Source organism: Trichechus manatus, unplaced genomic scaffold, assembly GCF_000243295.1.
Source record: "Trichechus manatus latirostris isolate Lorelei unplaced genomic scaffold, TriManLat1.0 scaffold00129, whole genome shotgun sequence".
In the NCBI taxonomy this organism is placed as follows: Eukaryota; Metazoa; Chordata; class Mammalia; order Sirenia; family Trichechidae; genus Trichechus; species Trichechus manatus.
The window spans coordinates 7,181,680-7,201,247 of record NW_004444065.1 but is presented as its reverse complement, the minus strand read 5'-3'; the positions used below and the strand labels follow the sequence as shown (position 1 = coordinate 7,201,247).

The 19,568-nt window shown below is 32.1% G+C and overlaps 1 protein-coding gene across 1 annotated transcript in view; it reads left to right on the top strand.

Annotated features, from left to right (window-relative positions):
* SI (sucrase-isomaltase) overlaps positions 1–19,568 on the top strand; it is a 115,127-nt gene that overhangs the window by 24,066 nt on the left and 71,493 nt on the right. The window contains exons 13-22 of the mRNA XM_023739131.1: positions 194–278; positions 4,167–4,284; positions 6,320–6,491; positions 9,702–9,818; positions 11,845–11,999; positions 12,327–12,411; positions 13,151–13,207; positions 14,272–14,396; positions 16,197–16,285; positions 19,328–19,377. Of these exons, the coding sequence (XP_023594899.1) occupies positions 194–278; positions 4,167–4,284; positions 6,320–6,491; positions 9,702–9,818; positions 11,845–11,999; positions 12,327–12,411; positions 13,151–13,207; positions 14,272–14,396; positions 16,197–16,285; positions 19,328–19,377 (1,053 nt within the window). The remainder of the gene's footprint in view (positions 1–193; positions 279–4,166; positions 4,285–6,319; positions 6,492–9,701; positions 9,819–11,844; positions 12,000–12,326; positions 12,412–13,150; positions 13,208–14,271; positions 14,397–16,196; positions 16,286–19,327; positions 19,378–19,568) is intronic.

Here is a 19,568-nt window from a genome sequence, read left to right as displayed (position 1 = left end):
AGGTAGTATCAAATAGTGAGTGTAGTTAAGTAAGTTTGTTTGTTTTTAGGTTAGTAGCTTGTATTTGTCTTCTAGGACTGACAGAACACCTTGATTGCCTTAGATAAAACATTTTTCAAATAATTGGAGAGTTTTGGCTTACATGCTTTATAATTATTTAAAAACATCTGTTCTTCATTTTGTAACTATTCAGGATATGAATGAAGTTTCCAGCTTTGTTCAAGGTTCTTTGAAAGGGTGTGAGGACAACAAATGGAATTATCCACCTTTTACTCCTGGTAACTTAACTTTTACTATCTAGTTAACATTGGGACAAATTTTCATTATTGACTGGTAAACTCTACTTCTGAATCACAAACTTTAGCATAATTTGGAGTCTCTGAAATCAATGACTTTTTGTATTCATCCAAAATATTCATGCCTAGATTCTAGGAGAAGGAGCATGATTTTTAATTTTCATATACTGTATTCAATTATATTCGTTGTTGTTGTTAGTTACCATGGAATCAGCTCCGACTCATGACAACCTTATATATAAGTGAATGAACCATTGCCTAGTCATGCCCCATCTTCATGATGTTGGTATGTTTAAGCCTATTGTTGCAGCTGTTTTGACAGTCTATCTCATTGAGGGTTTCCTCCATTTTGCTGATATTCAACTCTACTGAATATTGTATCCTTTTCTAGCTATTTGTCTTTCCTGATGAGGTGTCCAAAGTAAGCTAGCTAGAGCCTCACCATCCTCACTCCTAAGGAATATTGTTGTTGTTGTTGCTTTTAGGTGCTGTCGAGTTGGTTGCAACTCATAGTGACCCTATGTACAGCAGAACGAAACACTGCCTGGTCCTGTGCCATCCTCACAATCATTGTTAAAAACATTATGATTGTTTTACTTCTAAGACTGATTTGGTTGTTTTGCTGGTAGTCCACAGTATATTCAACGTTCTTCACCAATACCGCAATTTGAATGCATCTATCCTTCTATCTTCCTTTTTCATTGTCCAGCTTTCACATGCATATGAGGTGATTGAAAAGACCATGGCTTACAGTGGAGCACACCATAGTCATCAAAGTGACATCTTTGCTTTTTAAAACTTTAAGGAGGTCTTTAGTCGCAGGTTTGCCCAATGCAATATGTCATTTGATTTCTGGATTGCTGCTTTGATGGATGTTGATTGTTGATCCAAGAAGAATAAAGTCATGGACAATTTTGATTTCTTCTTCATTTATCATGATGTTGTTTATCAGTCCAGCTGTGAGGATTTTCATTTTCTTCACATTCAGCTATAATCCATACAGAAGGATTACTCCACCAACCTTCTGTCAATTTGTCATATGATGGTGGCTTGTGTGTTGCTGTGATGCTGGAAGTTATGCTACCAGTATTTCACATACCCACATGGTCACCCATGGTGGACAGATTTCAGCAGAGCTTCAAAATTAAGACAGACTAGAAAGAAAGGCCTGGTGATCTATTTCCAAAAGTTAGCCAAAGGAAACCTGATGGATAACAACGGAATATTGTCCATTATAGTGATGGAAAATGAGCCCCTCGGGTTGGGAGGCCCTCAAAATACGACTGGGGAAGAGCTGTCTCCTCAAAGTAGAGTTAATGACGTAGATGCAGTAAGGCCTTCAGAACCCTTATTTGTTGATGTGGCACCACTCAAAATGAGAAGTAATAGTTGCAAACATCTATTAGTAATCAGAAGATGGAATGTATGAAGTATGAATCAAGGAAAATTGTAAGTCATTAACAATGAAATGGAAAGCTTGAAGATTGATGTCTTAGGCATTAGTGAGCTGAAATTGTCTGGTATTGGTCATTTTGGATTTGAAAATCATGTGGTCTACTATGCCAGCAATGACATATTGAAAAGAAATAGTGTTTCACTCAACATTAAAGAGAACCTTTAGAGATCTATCCTGAAGAACAGCACTGATAGGTTAATATCCATGTACCTACAAGTAAGAACTGTAAATATGACTGTTATTCAAATTCACACACCAACCACAAATGCCAAAGATGAAGAAATGGACGACTTTTATGACCTGCTGCAGTCAGAAATTGATGGAATGTGCAATCAAGATATATTGATAATTACTGGTGTTCAGAATGCAAAAGTAGGAAACAGAATAAGGATCAGCAGTTGGAAAATATGACCTTGATGATAGAAATGACACCAGGATCATATGATAGAATTGTCCATGTTAGAATTTTGGATCAAGATTGGAGGAAGACAACATTAACAACCTGTGATATGCAGATAACATAACAGCACGACAACTTACTCAATAACACAATTGATGATTACACACATAGACCTCGCAGGATGGATTACACAGCAATCAAACTGACTACATCTGTGGAAAGAGAAGGTGGAGAAGCTCAGTATTATCAGTTAAGATGCAGTCAGGAGCCAACTGAGGAACAGACCATGAATTGCTCATATACAGTTCAAACTGAAGCTGCAGAAAATCAAAGCAAGTCCATGAGAGTTCAAATACAACCTTGAATACATGCAGCATGAATGTAGAGACATTTCAAGAATAGATTTTACACACTGAACACTAATGACCAAAGAGCAGAAGAGTTGTAGGATGACATCAAGGGCATCAGACATGAAAAAAGTGAAAGATTATTAAAAGCACAGGAAAGAAGAAAAATACCAAAATAAATACCAGAAGAGACTCTGAAACTTGCTCTTAACCACAGAGTAGCTAAAGAAATGGAAAAAATGAGGAAATAACAGAACTGAGCAGAAAATTTTAAATGGTGGCACTAGAAGACAAGGTAAAAGTCTTAAAAGCACAGATGTCACTTTGATGACAAAAGTGTGCCTGACCCAAGCCATGGCATTTTTAATCACCCCATATGTATGCAAAAACTGGACAATGAAAAAAACAGACAAAATAATGGACTTATTTGAACTGTGGTGTTGGTGAAGAATATTGAATATACCATAGACTGTCAGAAGAATGAACAAATCAGTCTTAGAGGAAGAACAGCCAGAATACTCCATAGAAGTGAGGATGGCGAGACTTCATCTTGCTTACTTTGGACACATCATCAAGAAGGACCAATCGTTAGAGAAGGACATCATGCTTGGTAAAGTAGAGGGTCAGCAAAAAAGAGGGCGACTCTCAGTGAGATGGACTGACACAGTGGCTGCAACAACAGGCTCAAACATAGCAATGATTGTGAGGATGATGCAAGACTAGGCAATGTTTTGTTCTGTTATATATAAGGTCACTATGAGTCGCACCTAACGTGACAGCACCTAACAACAACAACATAAGAGGTCTACCATGGTGATGCAGTAGTTTAGAGCTACAGCTGCTAATCAAAAGTTTAACAGTTTGAATCCGCCAGCTGTTCCTTGGAAACCCTGTGGGGCAGTTCTACTCTGTCCTATAGGGTCGCTATGAGGTGGAATTGACTTCATGACAAAGGGTTTGGTATGTCTACAATTAGATTCATTTCAATAACCTAATTTATTATAAAGTTTTGAAATTAGCCTTTAATTATACAGTAAAACCAAAATCCCATTTCTGTCAAGTCAATTCTGACTCATAGCAACCTTATAGGATAGTGTAGAACTGCCCCATAGGGTTTCCAAGGAGCAGCTAATGGATTTGAACTGCCGACCTTTTGGTTAGCAGTGGAACACTGAACCACTGGTGCCACCAGGGCCTCAATTTTACCTTAAAAAAAAATCCCTCTGCCATCATGTCGATTCTGACTCATAGAGACCTTATAGGACAGAGTAGAACTGCCCAAAGTGCTCCCAAGGAGTAGCTGGTGGATTAGAACTGCCAACCTTTTGGTTGGCAGCCCAAGGCTTAACCACTGTGCAACCAGGACTCTATAATGTAATATAGATGTGTATTTTTATATCCATGTGTTAAATGCTATTTGTTCTGTGAATTTATTTATTATTGTAGGTAGAAGCAGAGATTTTATTAAGAAAAATGTAAGTCTAATGATTATTCCAAGTTCAGTAAGAGCAGAGCATGGAGGCCCTAATTTAAACTTAATTGAATTGAATTTCTTATTTTCATTATTTTTTATTAAATATGGTATTACACAGCATACAATAGAAAGGAATGTAAAGTTTAAAATAACACAAATCTCTTAAGAAACATTTTTATATATTTTCTCTAAGATATTCTTGACAAACTCCTGTATTCCAAAACAATTTGCATGGATTCTATGCAATCCTGGGGAAGGCAATATGATGTTCACAGCCTCTATGGATACAGTATGTCTATAGCTACAGAGAAGTAAGTACAATTTGATTTAGAAACTACTCTCTTAATTACTTTCTAGAACTATTTTGTGATAATCTATCAATATGCATGGAAAACAGCCAGAGGAAGAAAGCTAAGAAAAAAAAGAAAAGATAATAGTATAGTTTCATGCTAAAATTTGTGGGCTTTCAAAGCGTCAGCTCTTTTTCTAATATTGATGAATTTGAAACTTGGTTATCAAAAACTACATGGTATAGGTACTGTGATTCTTTTTAAATTCCTAGATATAAATTCTCCTCCAAAATTTGATACAGTTTTGCATATCTGAATATAGTTGTGTTGTAAACATGAACTTCACTACTGGCCAGGGAAAATGTTGTACCTAGAATATGTGTTTATTTTTCTAAAAAAAAGGTTTTCAATTAAAGTTTAGTTTTTTAAGTGGTATTGCCCAAGTATATTTTCTAATACACAGTTACTTGTATATATATATAAAAAAAGAACATGATGCAAACAAAGGAAGGGGACAGTTATATGTTGGTTACCTACAATTTTCCAAGCATTGTATACCAGTACCAGTTTCTGTCAAGTCCATTCTGACTCATGCCAACAACACGTGCATCAGAGTAGAACTGTACTCCATAGGATTTTCAGTGGATGATTTGTTGGAAGTAGATCATCAGGCCTTTCTTGCAAGGCAGTTCTGGGTGGACTTGACCATCCAACCTTTTGGTTAGCAGCTGAGTGCTTAATGGTTTGCAACACCAGGATCTAAAAGCAATTTTATAAGCTCATATAACTTAAGAGTCAATAAAATCCAGATTTTAGTCTCAATGAATTTGTAATTTTCTCATAATCAAAAAACTATGATCAAGTTTAAATCCAATCTCATGTTTGTCTTGTCTAAAATCACACCATGATAGGAAAAGTTTTATACACTATCTTGATAAAGTTAACTTGGTTCACTTTAAACTCAATAAAACATTATATAAAGCAATATTTAAGTCAATAAATTCCAGAAAAAAGAAAACAACACTCTATGGTACAATATGATAAAGATGATAAATACGGCAAAAGCAACAGTAGAGGTGAGAGGAATAATGCTAGCAGTTGTGGATGGTGTTTGACTTCTAGAAACAAAAACGTGCTTCTTAAATATGTAAGTTTGATGGCAACATTGCTTGGTGATATTTGAGAATGCAGATGTTAAGACATAATTAGAGTAATAACAGTGCAAAAATGTGTATTGAGTTCAATTCTTGATTACTAAATTTTATACTTATAAAAGGATTTCAGTGAGTTTAAAACATATATTTTATACACAAATGTTGAGTGGATGCCAAATGAAACCAAACTCATTGATGTCAAGTCGATTTTAACTTGTAGTGACCCTATGTAGATGCCAAAAGCAGATGATAATTTATTTTGATAAATGTCTTATTTACCTAGAGCTACCATAACAAGATACCACAAAGCTGATGGCTTTAAAGAACAGAGATTTATTTTGTTCTGAAGGCTAAAAGTCACAATCAGTCTCAGCTATGTCGAGTATTTCTGTGAGAACTTATCCTAGTTTTTGGTGACTGCCAGAAATCTTTGAAGTTCCTTTGCTTGTAGATAATCCTCCCATGGTGTCTGTCTTCCCTGTATGCATGTGTCTATATGTATTCTGCTCTTTTTATATACGACACATCTGAATAATTAGGTTTAGCACCTACCCTCCACAGCTATGACCTCATTAACAAAAAAAGAAAACCTCCTATTTCAAAATTGGGTCATATTTACAGCTAAAGGAGTTAGAACTTCTGCAGTTTCAGAGAGAGGGGCACAATTCAGTAAAGGAAGTCATTCAAGGTCTGAATCATTTCTAAAATCTTTCCTGCCTCTGTGTTTGATCAAAATGCATTTAAGCTAATAGAAAATTGATACGAAATTTTATTTAAATCATTGCAAACATTATGACTTGGCTATGGGAATTACAATATATGCATGTTAAATTAAGCTTTTCATTATATAAATACCAATTAATTTTTAACTATATCTTATTTAATAACGTTATTATTTTTAGAGCTGTACAAAAAGTTTTTCTTAATAAGAGAAGCTTCATTCTCACCCGGTCAACTTTTGCTGGAACTGGAAGGCATGCTGCACATTGGTTAGGAGACAATTTTGCTACATGGGAACAAATGGAATGGTCTATCACAGGAATGCTGGAGTTCAGTTTGTTTGGAATACCTTTGGTAAGCCTTTCAATACAATGTTATTTATAAAACTCCATATTACACTACACTTAAACATTATCATCTTAATAATTTTTGGTAAAATGATTAAAAGGCATGCTACGGGAAAGAAAACTCAATCTAAATTCTTATGGAATTTAGGAGAAAAATAAGAATATTGATGATATCTATAGCATTCAAGGAGCCCCAGTGGCACAAACATTTAAGCTCTCGGCTGGTAACTGAAAGTTTCAAGGTTCAAACTCACCCACTCGCTCCACAGGAGAAAGACCTGGCATTCAGCTCCCATAAAGACTACAGCCAACAAATCCCATAAGGAAGTTTTACTCTGTCACATGGGGTTGCCATGAGTTCTACTTGACAGCACCTAGCAATAACATTCAAACCATTACAATGAGCAAATAAGATTGAAAAAATTCAATCACACCAACATAAGTAAAGAAATGAATATACAAATAAACAAAGCCTAGAAAAGCTTATATAATAAATATAAACAGAAATAAGATGATAGGGAAAATTCCAAATAGATTAGTTTAAAAAAAAATTAATGTCAACAGACAAAATGTATTTGAAGCACTAGATTGTCAGTTGAAGTGAAAAAAAAAAAAAAAATTCCTTCACTTAACGATAAAATATAAGGGCAGAGAAAAGTTAAAAATTTTAAAAGAAAATTTATACTAGACAATTCTAAACATCAGAAATCTAGCAACTCTGTTTATAGCAAATAAAAAAGAATTATGCAATGCTGATATTCAAGACTAAAGGGGGTAACTACATAACAAAAAGACTGGACTATATTAGAAAATTATTCATTTATTTTTTCTTTCATATGCAAAAACTGAAAAAAAAGACTAAAACACACGCAAATCTTACATTTGAAAATTAAAAAAAAATGTTTTCTAATTGTACATGAGTTGAAAAAATCTGAATAGAAATAAAAAAAAAGGACTGAACACAAACAACTGTTCTTCTCATCAAAGCTTATGAAAATGAGAAGAAATTAATGCAATGAAAGTAGTTTTTAGAGAAGTAAATTAGCAAAGTCGTAAGGCAAATATGATTCTTTGAAAAATTTAACAAAGTAGAGCAAAATATGGCAAGTTTTGACCAAAATATAAGAAAATAATAATCAATATTAGAATCTATTTTAATATAAGGTGATATTTATCATAACAACGAATTAATAAGTAATATTCAAAAGTAAGTATTAAGAATGTGAGTAGGACATTTTGGGGGGAAATTTTAATTGAGACCAAAATAAATTAAATCTATATCATCTTCATGGAGAGGGAGGCTCAGTATACTGGGAATATTTATTCTCCGCAGACTGTGATCCAGATTTAGTAGCATTCCAATATAAGCCATAAAAGAGTTTTTGTGAAACATAAAAAATTATCCTAAACTTCAGGCAGAAAACAATAAAATTTATAGAAGAAAAGAACGTGAGTATTTACCTTATCACATAAAGGTATAGTAATTAACACAGAGATACTGGACTGTGAATATGTAAATAGACTAATATGGCAAAAAGAGAGCTCCAAAATAGGCCCATGCGTATATGGAAATTTGTTTAATGACAGTGTGGTCACTGTAGATCAGTGAGGACAGTATCAACTATTAGTATGGACAACCAATTATTTAAAAAAAATAAAATGGATTCATGTGTCACCCCCATACAAAAAAAAAATCAATTCCAGATGGATCAAAGATTTTTGTTTGAAAAATAAAACTTTAAATATTCTAGAAGAAAATGTAAGAGGGTAACTTCATGACCTTGACATATGGAATCATTTCTTACACAGAAAGCACAAATCTAACGGAAATGTATGTAAATTTCACTATAACAAAATAAAAAATCTGCTCATCAAACAAATTTTTTTTTAAAAAAAAAAAGCAAACCACATACTGGGAAATGATATTTTCAATGGATATAGCCAATAAACAATATTCAATTAAAAGTAGCTTATAAAATCTGCAGAAAACTAAAAATTAGCCAAGGAAATGAATAGGAAATTCTATACAAGGAGAAAACCATATGGACTCAATAAAAAATGAAAAGTGTATCAACTTTCCTAGTAATCAAGGAAATACAAGTAAAAACCTCAGGGATATATATTGCACATAGATAAGTAGTAAAAATTAAAAGTCTAAAACACCAGTTACTGGCCTGAAAATGGAGCAATGATAACTTTGATGTACCGTCATTGTGCTTATAAATGGTTACAGCCAATTTTGATTGCATAATTTGCATTTCCAATAAACCAGAAAAAAATAATCTTATGTATATATACCATACAATAAGAGTAAGTATTTACATATTTCTAAGAAAACCTGAATATAAATTTCATGGAAGTATTTTTCATAGTAGTATTAAATTGTACGTAGCCTAAATATTCATCAATAGGAGAATGAATAAGTAAATAATGATTATGTTTACACAGTGGCAGCCTATATAATGGAGAACTTCAGCTTTATTAAAGTATTTAATCTCACAGAAATAATGCTTAAAGATAAAAGCAAAATGCAGTGAAATGCATACAACATGCGATTTATGTAAAGCTAATAAACATGCAAAACAATACAATATATTGTTTAGATTTATAGATATATGCTTAAATAATGCAAAATAAATGCATGTAAATAGTAAACACTAAATTTAGAATAGTGGTTATTTCTGGAGGTCCTTGGAGGATGATAAATGCAATCTGATATGGGTACAGATTGAACAAAGCTTCAATTTTATTTGTAATTAATAATTACTTTTTTAAGTTCAGTTTGAATACACAGTTGTTTACTGTATTACTCTTTCAATTTTTTGCATCTGAAATATTTTGTTATGAATGTGAAAAATCATATCAAGGGATACATGTTTTTGGATTGAGGAGCAACACATTTTATACAATAATTTTCCCTTTTATACATGGAATTAACAATGATTATATCAAAGGTCAATATAAACGAAAAATAAAGACAACAAAGTAAGAAAATGTATGAAGAGACAATGAACAGAAGAGTGTAAAACAATGCAATTAGAGTCAAGAACAGATCAAAAATCGAAAATAAAGAAACTAGTTAAGAGAGAATATATAAAAACAATAAAACAAAAAGATTATCAATAATGTAGATTAATCAGTTAGGGCATAAAATGTGATACTCTGGTAAAATCTGAGAATCTTTCCATTTGAAATCATAGATATATTTGTTATTTAGGTAGGAGCAGATATCTGTGGATTTGTGGGTAACACCACAGAAGAGCTATGCAGAAGATGGATGCAACTTGGGGCATTTTATCCATTTTCCAGAAACCATAATGCTGAAACATACGAAGTAAGTGACTTAACTTTTGTTCTCCATGTTTTGAAATACTGTATACCCATATTATTGGCAATGTACTTAAGCTTAAATCTGCAGAAGACATGGTCTGAAAGATTGCAGCATAATTCTTAAAGAATAGCCAGCAGTCCTCTTGTCAAGATGTACAAATATTTTGTATTTCCCAAAAAAAAAGGTCAACTAAGGAAATATGAAATAACGTAGTCACAACATAAATATTTTATTTAAGCCTAAAGCATATTCATGTATGTTAAATTATTAGTATTTTAAATTAGACCCAGTGCTTTTCGTTTGAGTTGAATTCTACCTGTATAAGTTCCAGGTAATTTTTCTTTCATAAAAATGTTATATTATCAAGGATTTCCAGTTTTTGTTTCATAAAAGAAAAATAAGAAATGAAAGACACTTGAAAAGTGATTTGAGTCCAGAGTCCTTCTATAATTAATAAAACTGGCATAACCTAGATTGGGAATAAGTAAAACTATCACTTTTAAAACATGTATATGCACTGGTGGAAACAGAAATTCAAGGACATATAGAGCTATTCCACCAGCCCGCTTCAGCACTTTTTTCCAGAGGGAATTGTAAAATTCGGTTAACCCAGTAAGTCAATTAAGTGCATGATGATCGAGAAATCTTCTACTGTTCATATATTGGTTGCGTATAGGGCTTTAATTCTGTTTGAGAAGAGGCACGACCACTCAGAACTCATCAGGAAGGAAGCATGATCAAATAGAATTAAATGGTACAAATCAGAAATTATTCACTTCCTAATAAACCTAAATGGTATTTTCTAGAAAAAAGTTATGACAAGCAATCCTGATACGAATTGCATTACAGAGTGTTAATTTGTATCTTCCAAGAAACAAACACTGAGACACAATTAATTTGTTTCTGTTTGGGAACATGGAAAGGATTTATTGGGGAAATGCCTGGGGAGGGTAAAGAGACAGGAATAGGAGAGTGCAGGGAGAATCTTTAGACCACAGTGCAGGTCTGAACCTGGTAAAAAAAAAAAAAAAAAAAAAAACAAGAAGAAGACAGGGAAGGAAAGAGGTCTGGTAGGGAGAGTCTTGAACTGTGGCCCAGTTCTTACAAAGTTTCAGTCAGGCCAGTGGGGGAATCCTGGAAGCTATGTCACACTTTGGAGGACTACGTCACACATTGGAGGAGTCTTGCATCTCCCAGGAATGGGCCTTCAGACTACTCCCACCCTGCTTCTTCACTGACTAGGAGCAGCAAGAAGAATGTGTAACCTCAGGTGGTGGACGCAGGGCGGCAAGAGTGGGGACCCTCAGTTAAATTTGTTACCGTTAGCAGGATATTTGAGCAGTAGTGCTCACATCACTCACTGCACATTAGCTGAGGAGGTCAAGCTGATCCAGGCCAGGCTCAGCAGGGAGGCTGTACTTCAAGTTGCAGGTCTGCAGGCCAGCCAGGTAGCTCTGCTCCTTGTTTCTCTGGGCCTGCAGACAACCTGGGCATATTCTTCTAATGACAATGGCAAAGCACAAGACAGAAAGTGTTCACACAAGCACATTTCAAGCCCTTGCTTGAATGTGTCACAGGTACTGACATCACATTGGCCAGAGTATGTCACATGGCTGACCACAAAGACAAGGGATGGGGAAGAACATTCCACCTTTAGTGGTAAGTCCTGCAAAGTTCCATGGCAAAGCGTGTGGATACAACAAAAGGTGAAGAATTGGAAGCAATAATTCATTCTATCACAGTTAATATACATGAAAACTCTATTTCGTTAAAATATTATTATCTTTTCTAAGTATGTATATGTAAATGAGAAATGTCCATTACAATATAAAGTTTAATTAAAACACATATTCAAGTGAAAACTAGAAATATCCAAGAACTTTAATTATGAAACAGAGGAAATTTCAATTTTTTAAAAACAAACTGAAGTTTTTACAATTTGCTGTTTAAAATAGATTATAATGCTTCACTTTTAATTTTCAATCATATTTTACCTTTCTTATTTCAATTTCTTTTTTTTATCATCCAGCACCAGGATCCTGCATTTTTTGGACAGGACTCTCTTTTGGTTAACTCATCAAAGCACTATCTGACTATTCGCTATACGTTACTACCTTTCCTCTATACTCTGTTTTACAAAGCCCATCAGTTTGGAGAAACAGTAGCAAGACCAATTCTTCACGAGTGAGTAAAATATTCAGTAACTTAACTACCTCTTAAAGTATGTTCCCACCCACCCTCCCTCTTTCCCTCCTTCCCTCCTTCCTTTCTCCCCTGCTTCCTGCCTTCCTTCCGTCATTTCTTCTTTTCTCCTTCCCTCCTCTCATTTCCTTCCTGAGTGCCACATGAACTGTTAAAGTTATAGCACAATGAATTCAAATGACATATTAAACAAGTAAAGGTTAAAGCTAAAAATTAATCCAAAAGAAAAACTGAAGAGAACCTAAACAAGGATTTGAATGAACTTATTTTTTTAAATTTTTATATGTTACATATTGTCATTGTTCTTAGGTTTTATGAGGATGAGAATAGTTGGATTGAGGACACTCAGTTCTTATGGGGCCCCTCATTACTTATTACTCCTGTCTTAAAACAGGTAGGTTTTGCATGTTTAATAAATTTATGGCTTAGAGGGAACTATGTATAACTAAATTCAAATTAAATTACAAAACATCTTTGTAAGAGATATTATTCGGTAGTCTTTTCCAAGCTGATGTCTAATTGAATTCTAAATGTAGAAAATTTTTCAAATAATTATGAAAATATTAAATACATCTGTGCTTATCAAATATTTAATATCTAACTAGGACAAGAGAATTATATAAAATTAGTATTCTTTTGAAAACGGAAGCTTTATTTATTGACTCAAAATGAAATCTTATAAAAATAACAATGAGCTCTCATTTAAGCACATGTAAACATTACAATTTTGCTAAATTGTAAACAAAGGAAACTTGAAAACCAGATAGTTACTGATAATACGAAAATGATGAAAAAATAGTAAAATGATTTATTATCTATTTTTAAAAGGTTGTGTGTCCATGGAGAGATAAAGGAATAAATATGTTTCCATTCACAATTACCATGTAGTTTATAGCAATATAAATGCATTTTTTAAATTGCACCTACATTATTTTCATCTTTGCCTGTTTGCTTTTGGCATGTATTGCATTATGACATTATCTAAAACTAGTAAAGTAACCTTTTGATTACTACATATCAGAAATACTGGAGTATAGCAGTACAGACAAGGGTTTTTTCTTTCCTTTGACAATGATTCTCTCCTGTTAAAAATTGAAATTAAATAACTGTATTTTTTCTTGTTTTCATATTAGGGAGCAGATACAGTGAGTGCATATATCCCTGATGCTACTTGGTATGATTATGAAACTGTAAGTAACACTAATACAATAATGGGTTAATAAGAATTATATTTTTAAAGGGACAGTGTTGACATGTTGTGAGGTTGTTAACCATTGTCATAAAACACTATGTGTACTGTTTAATGAGAAACTATTTGTTCTGTAAACCTTCATCTAAAGTACAATAAAAAAAATAAAAAAGCACACACACAAAAAGAATTATATTTTTAAACATCTGTACATAGAAACAACTCAAAATACATAAGTATATATATTTTCAGGATTTCTCTCATTATAAAAAGGAATACTTTCATATTCAAGAATATATAAAAATTTACGTAAGTCTACTATTTGTTGCACATAAGCTAGACTTTAATATAAAATTATATTTGTTAGTATTAAGGATTGTATTCTTCATTTTAAAATTGGGGAAATAAAAAATCAGCAGTAATTTTAGGAAGGAGTGCTAACTTGCATTAATTTTTTTTATATTATGTTATATTATTGCCAAAAGAATTATGTATTTAGCTAATCATAAGCATTTGTTTTTATAGGGAATAATCAAACATTTGGAAAAGTTTTTTAATTTCAGCATTGAAAAGGCAACATAGTAGCATTCACATCTACAATCCGTTTTTTGTTCAACCAAGAGCTTTTGAGAAGTATTTATTTTAAAAGGTGTTATTTTGCATATCACATGTTTGCTTTAAGCAGATCCTTAATTTATACAGAAACAATGATTTAAAACACCCTCAAAAAACCTTTTTTAAAGATAGAGTTAACTTTAAACCAAAGCAAAAAAAAAAAAAAAGTGGCACTAATTAAGGATATTACTCATTACTGTAGAAAGAAAATGGATTTCTCTTTTTGTATTTTTATTTTTTTAATAAAGAGGAGTTACTTCTCTCCTTGCTATGGTAAGTAAACTGAAAAAAAAGATTTCTTTAAAAGTTAGAAAACAGTTACTAATATTCATTTAGATGGCATGAATGCTCATAATAATAATTGTTTCCAGGTATAAATTGTAGTTTTTGTAAAATGAGGTTTGAAGTCTTCGTTAATAATAAACAATATTTTTATTTTCCAAATATTAGGGTGCAAAAAGACCATGGAGAAAACAACGGGTTGATATGTATCTTCCAGCAGACAAAATAGGATTACATCTTAGAGGAGGTTACATTATCCCCATTCAGCAACCTAGTGTAACTACAACTGCAAGGTAGAATGAAAAACCACTAATTCAAATCTGAAAAATAATTTAATTTTGATAATATTTTATATTTTTGCTAACATTCATAAATTAATACTTAGTTTTTTCATCAGAAGCTATTTAACACATGGGGGAATTCTTAACTATAACCATCGTTGTTATAAAAAGCATCAAATTTTGTGTAGTGTTACAAATCTCTTGATTTAAAAAATGAATTTAATTAGACTGGAATTTTATTTCCTGTGGTAAAATTTACAAAAATTATCTATAGGATATTTGAAATTAAAAAATAATCTCTGATTCTTCATAAAAATATGAAATATTAAAATTTGTTACATAATCAATAAATCCATGTGTCAATTTCTTCATATTTTGGTTCTCACTGCATAATCAAAAAAAATTTTTCTGCTTAAAATGTTTTAGTTTTTAAGTTAATAAAAGAAGTGGATATTTCCATTTATGTAAAGGCAGGAAAGAAGTTTTTCAGCAAGACTCCAGCTCAGAAATATTTAGAAAAAAAAGAAACTTGAAAATTAATGCTCCATCTAACAATATTCATTATAGGTGAAAGGGCAGTGAATGCACATATTTTCCCATATTCTGAAACAGCCCAAAAGATAGTTACTATCTGTTGGTCTTATGTATTTTATCCTTGACTTTAAGAATATCAGAAATTAGATAATTTACTTTTTCTTGTATGTGGTATATCTACTCCCCTAGACTATAAACTCCAGAAAGGCAGGCACTTAACTTCTCACTGCTGTGTCCCCAAATTTATAATAGTACCTGATTCATAGTAGATCCTCTATTTTCTAGAAATATTTGTCTATAAAACAAATGAATGAGTGAATGGATGAATGTTAGTAATGTAATTACTTTGGCATTCTAGAATTGATTATTCTCAAAATGTAGCTGTTTCATGACTATATTCTCCAAAAATTGATTATACTCTAGAGCTGTACTGAACATGAAAAATGTACACTCTGGTAACTGCATTCCTAAAGGAATATATTCTATATAGAGCAGTTGACCGGACTGTATAGTCTCATGCATACTATTTTAGGATTCAAAACCTATTCTGTTGTTGTTGTCAGGTGCTGTTGAGTCAGTTCCAATTCATAGCAACCCAATGTACAACAGAATGAAACCCTGCCTGGTCCCACACCATTCTCACAATCGTTGTTATGCTTGAGCCCATTGTTGCAGCCACTGTGTCAGTTCCCCTCATTGAGGGGCTTCCTCTTTTTCGTTGACCACCTACTTTACCAAGCATAAATGTCCTTCTCCATAGTTTATCTAATTAAGAAAAACATGTCTTATTTTTCCTGATACTATTAGATTCATTTATAAGGTTGCTAGAAACCCTCCTCCCAATTTTTTTTTAAATACATTGTATTTAATTGTTCTTGTGCAAATGTTTTAATAACATACAGACTTGATACACAGAAATTTAGGGTTAATTTATATGTAGTAAATATAGGTTGAAATGAGCATTGGTAAGATACATTTAATTTTTCTTGTTTAAATTGAAATATTATCATACCAGTTCAATTTTTCAGTAGTCTCAGCCTCAGTGAAAGTCACTGTTGTATTTAGTACATTTATTCTTTTTATTTTTTAACTATATAAATTATTTTTTCTCATTGAAAAATTATTAGTAAGCATACACATTAATTTTATTCATACTAATATTCTTATGTGAATGCAGAACTCCTACAAAACTGTTAGGGTGAAATGGGTTTGCTTGTAAGATATTTCACTATTATCAATTTATTTTTAATCATATATGCACCCAATGTTACTTAACAGCCGTAAGAACCCCTTAGGACTTATAATTGCATTAAATGAAAATAACACAGCAAAAGGAGACTTTTTCTGGGATGATGGAGAAACTAAAGGTAAGTCTCAAATTGCAATGCATTTAAATGTTCATTCTGATGATGGGAAATTTTGCCTTCATTTGTTGGTATAAAATTGCATCTATTTTAAAAATCTCAGAAGTTTTAGTTTTTAACTCCTTGTTTTTTTAGCCTGTATTAGGCTTTTAGATGATTTTATAAATTTTACATTGTTATTTACATATTAAAAAAAAAAGTTGTCAATGAGTCGATTCCGACTCATAGCAACCCTGTATACTTGATTGCAATATCTAATTCTGTGTATTGACTTGTTGTAAGAGTCTTTGTCAAATGTAGATCTCTTTATCTATTATTATTATTTAAATTAAAATAGTTAATAATCTCCCAGATGTACAAATTAGATCATATTTTCAGCAGTGTTTAATGACTATAGTGGTTAAAATTAAAATTTTATTACTGTAAACAAAATAAACCAACATTTAAAGCTTCAGTTAATGAATGTCAAATCATCTGAGGCAAACTGTTACCACATAAATAGCTCACAATTATTTCCATGGTTAAACGTTTTTTAATTTTATTTCATGAACCCCTTATCTGGAAGTTCATTACACAGAGTGAATAAAAAATGAGCCATTTTATTTAAATAATTATAGGGTAGTAAATTAATCTGTTTAGTTTTAATCTTTTATAGGTTTCCTCATAAATTTGTTAAAATTTTATCCTATTTCTTTATTACAAAGAGCTCATGGGTATGAGTTCTTTATGTGTGTACAAAATGTATGATGTATGGTTTCGTTCATTATTTTAATTCACAAATTCTCAGATGTATTTATTGTATGCATTTAAATGTGTATTCAATATCCAAATATCTGAAGTAGTTTATTTTTGATGTGCTCTTCTATAATCTTAAAATATGGAATCTATGAAAAGAAATTTTTTTTACTCTTATCTATCTATAAAAATATAGTTACTTAAAAAACTACCAGAGGGATTCAATAATTCTGTCCTACAACTTAATCAATAATATGTATTTATGGTGTTACATCAATGTATTCAATATTAAACTTGTTCTGTAGAACAATTTATTCACTGGCAGAATTCTCTTGATGCAAGCTGTGAAATAAGAGGTAGTATTCACAGTCATTTCTCCTAAATGTCCTCTGTTCTCTTCTCTATTTGCACTGTTTCCTTTAATGAGTGTAGTCTTTTGTGCCATTTACCTAACTCGCAAACTTATATCTCTAGATCAAAACTTGGTCTACTTTACATATCCGTTTGTATGTCTAATAAATATTTAAAATATAACTTCCAAAAATATAACTCATAATCTCATCGCCCTATGTCTGCTCCACCTACAGTCTTCCCCTTGTCAATTGATGGTAACGTCATTTCTACAGATGCCAAAAACCTTGGAGTTGACTCTTCCCCCTCACAACCTAGGAATTTCTCTAGGTTCTACATTGATTTGAATCCTCTCACCAGCACCATCACTATCCCCACTATCTTTCTTTAAAATTACTACAATAACTCCCTAACCAGTCTATGTAGGTCTATAGTTATTGACAACCCCCTTTATATTCTATTTGCAATAGAGCAACCGGAGTGATTACTGTGAAAGGTGATTCAAACCATCACACCACTACTGAAAACCCTCTAATTGTTTTTCCTCTTACTCAATTCCATCAAGATCTGTGTGCTTGTGCATGTGAACACATGCACACACACACACACGCATCTACACACACACACACACAATTCCCTACTGCTCTCCTTTTCTCACTCTCCTGCAGCACACCAACTCCCCTACTCATTCTCAAACATCCTAAGGCCTGAGGACACTAGGGTGAGCTCTCCCATGAGAAGAGGCTCCAAGCACTTGCAACATAGAAGTTCCCTAAAAGTGAATTCTGGCAAAGCCTAAACTACTTGTAGTTATCAATCAAAGAGTATTGTTGAAATAATTCCTCTACTGGTGGCATGTGGTACCAGATTTTAACATTACTCCTATTTCTCCAATTATAAAAATATTCCTTAAATATCCCTTTCTTTCTACCTGTAAAAATTTATGCTGATAATCTACTTTCATGTAAGCACATGGTTAAGAATACATAGGAGATATGGCTTAATCTGTTATCTAATATGATATCTATATAGTCTGTGCTTTAAAAAAGTTAAAGAAAATCAGAATTTTCTGAGTAATGGATTTGTAAACAAGCTTGCAAACACACAATACATTACCTTTAGTTAGGATTCTGATGCTAATTTTATTTTCCTAGGATTTAAATTCTAAGTAAATTAAAATTATTGAAAGTATTACTTATAAGGAGCCCTAGTGGCTCAGTGGTTAAGTGTTTGACTGCTAAACAAAAGGTTGGCAGTTTGAGTTCACAACTGCTCCTTGAAAACCCTATAGGGTGATATGGTTGCTATGAGATGAAATCTACTTGGCGACAATGCATTTACTGTATATACATTTTAGGGTTCTTACTATATTTTTTTACTCCATTCTCTCCAAATTAATTTTGTCCTAATCTTCTCTGTAAAAGATATATATTGATAAAATAAAGTTTTATTACATACATGATGCAGGAAATTTTTTTCTTCATTTCCTTCCTCAAACTTTATTTCAATCTTTATCATGTCCCCAGCTGCATCTTTTTTTTCCCCTCAAATAATAAAATAAAATATATGCAAAATACAATTGTGGTGGGCCAAGCCTTCCCAGAGTGAGTAATGGTTTTGTGGTTTAGTAGGTAGAAAATATTCGAAATAATAAATTTCCTTTTCTATATACATTTTACTAGTATTGTTTTCTCTGAATTTTCAGAAATAGTTTTACAGTCTTTGAAAAATAAAACCTAGGCAACTGTGAATTAATTAGATATTCTTACAGGGAAGTGAAAATACCAAGATTTATTTTATTTAGAGACAATTTAAAAACTTAATTTAAAGGGAAAATCTGTCTAATGTGCTTCATTAATAAATAATATTTAATTTTTTCAAATTCCTTAAATATTGCAAACCTGTAAAAAATGGTCTGACTGTACATTTTTCTGATAATTTTATTTTTTTCTTTTTCAGATACCATACAAAATGACAACTATATATTATACACATTTTCAGTATCTAATGTAAGCATTCTCCTTGGACACATAGTTTAATATATATTTTGGTAATGTCTAGGTTATTTTTTATGATGCATTTTTTAGAATGGTGTTTACTTATTCCTCCATATTTCAGTGGAAAGCAGTGAAAAAAATTATTACAGTAAATTTGTAAATTTAAATTGTTAAATTGTAAATAAATTACCATTAAATTTTAT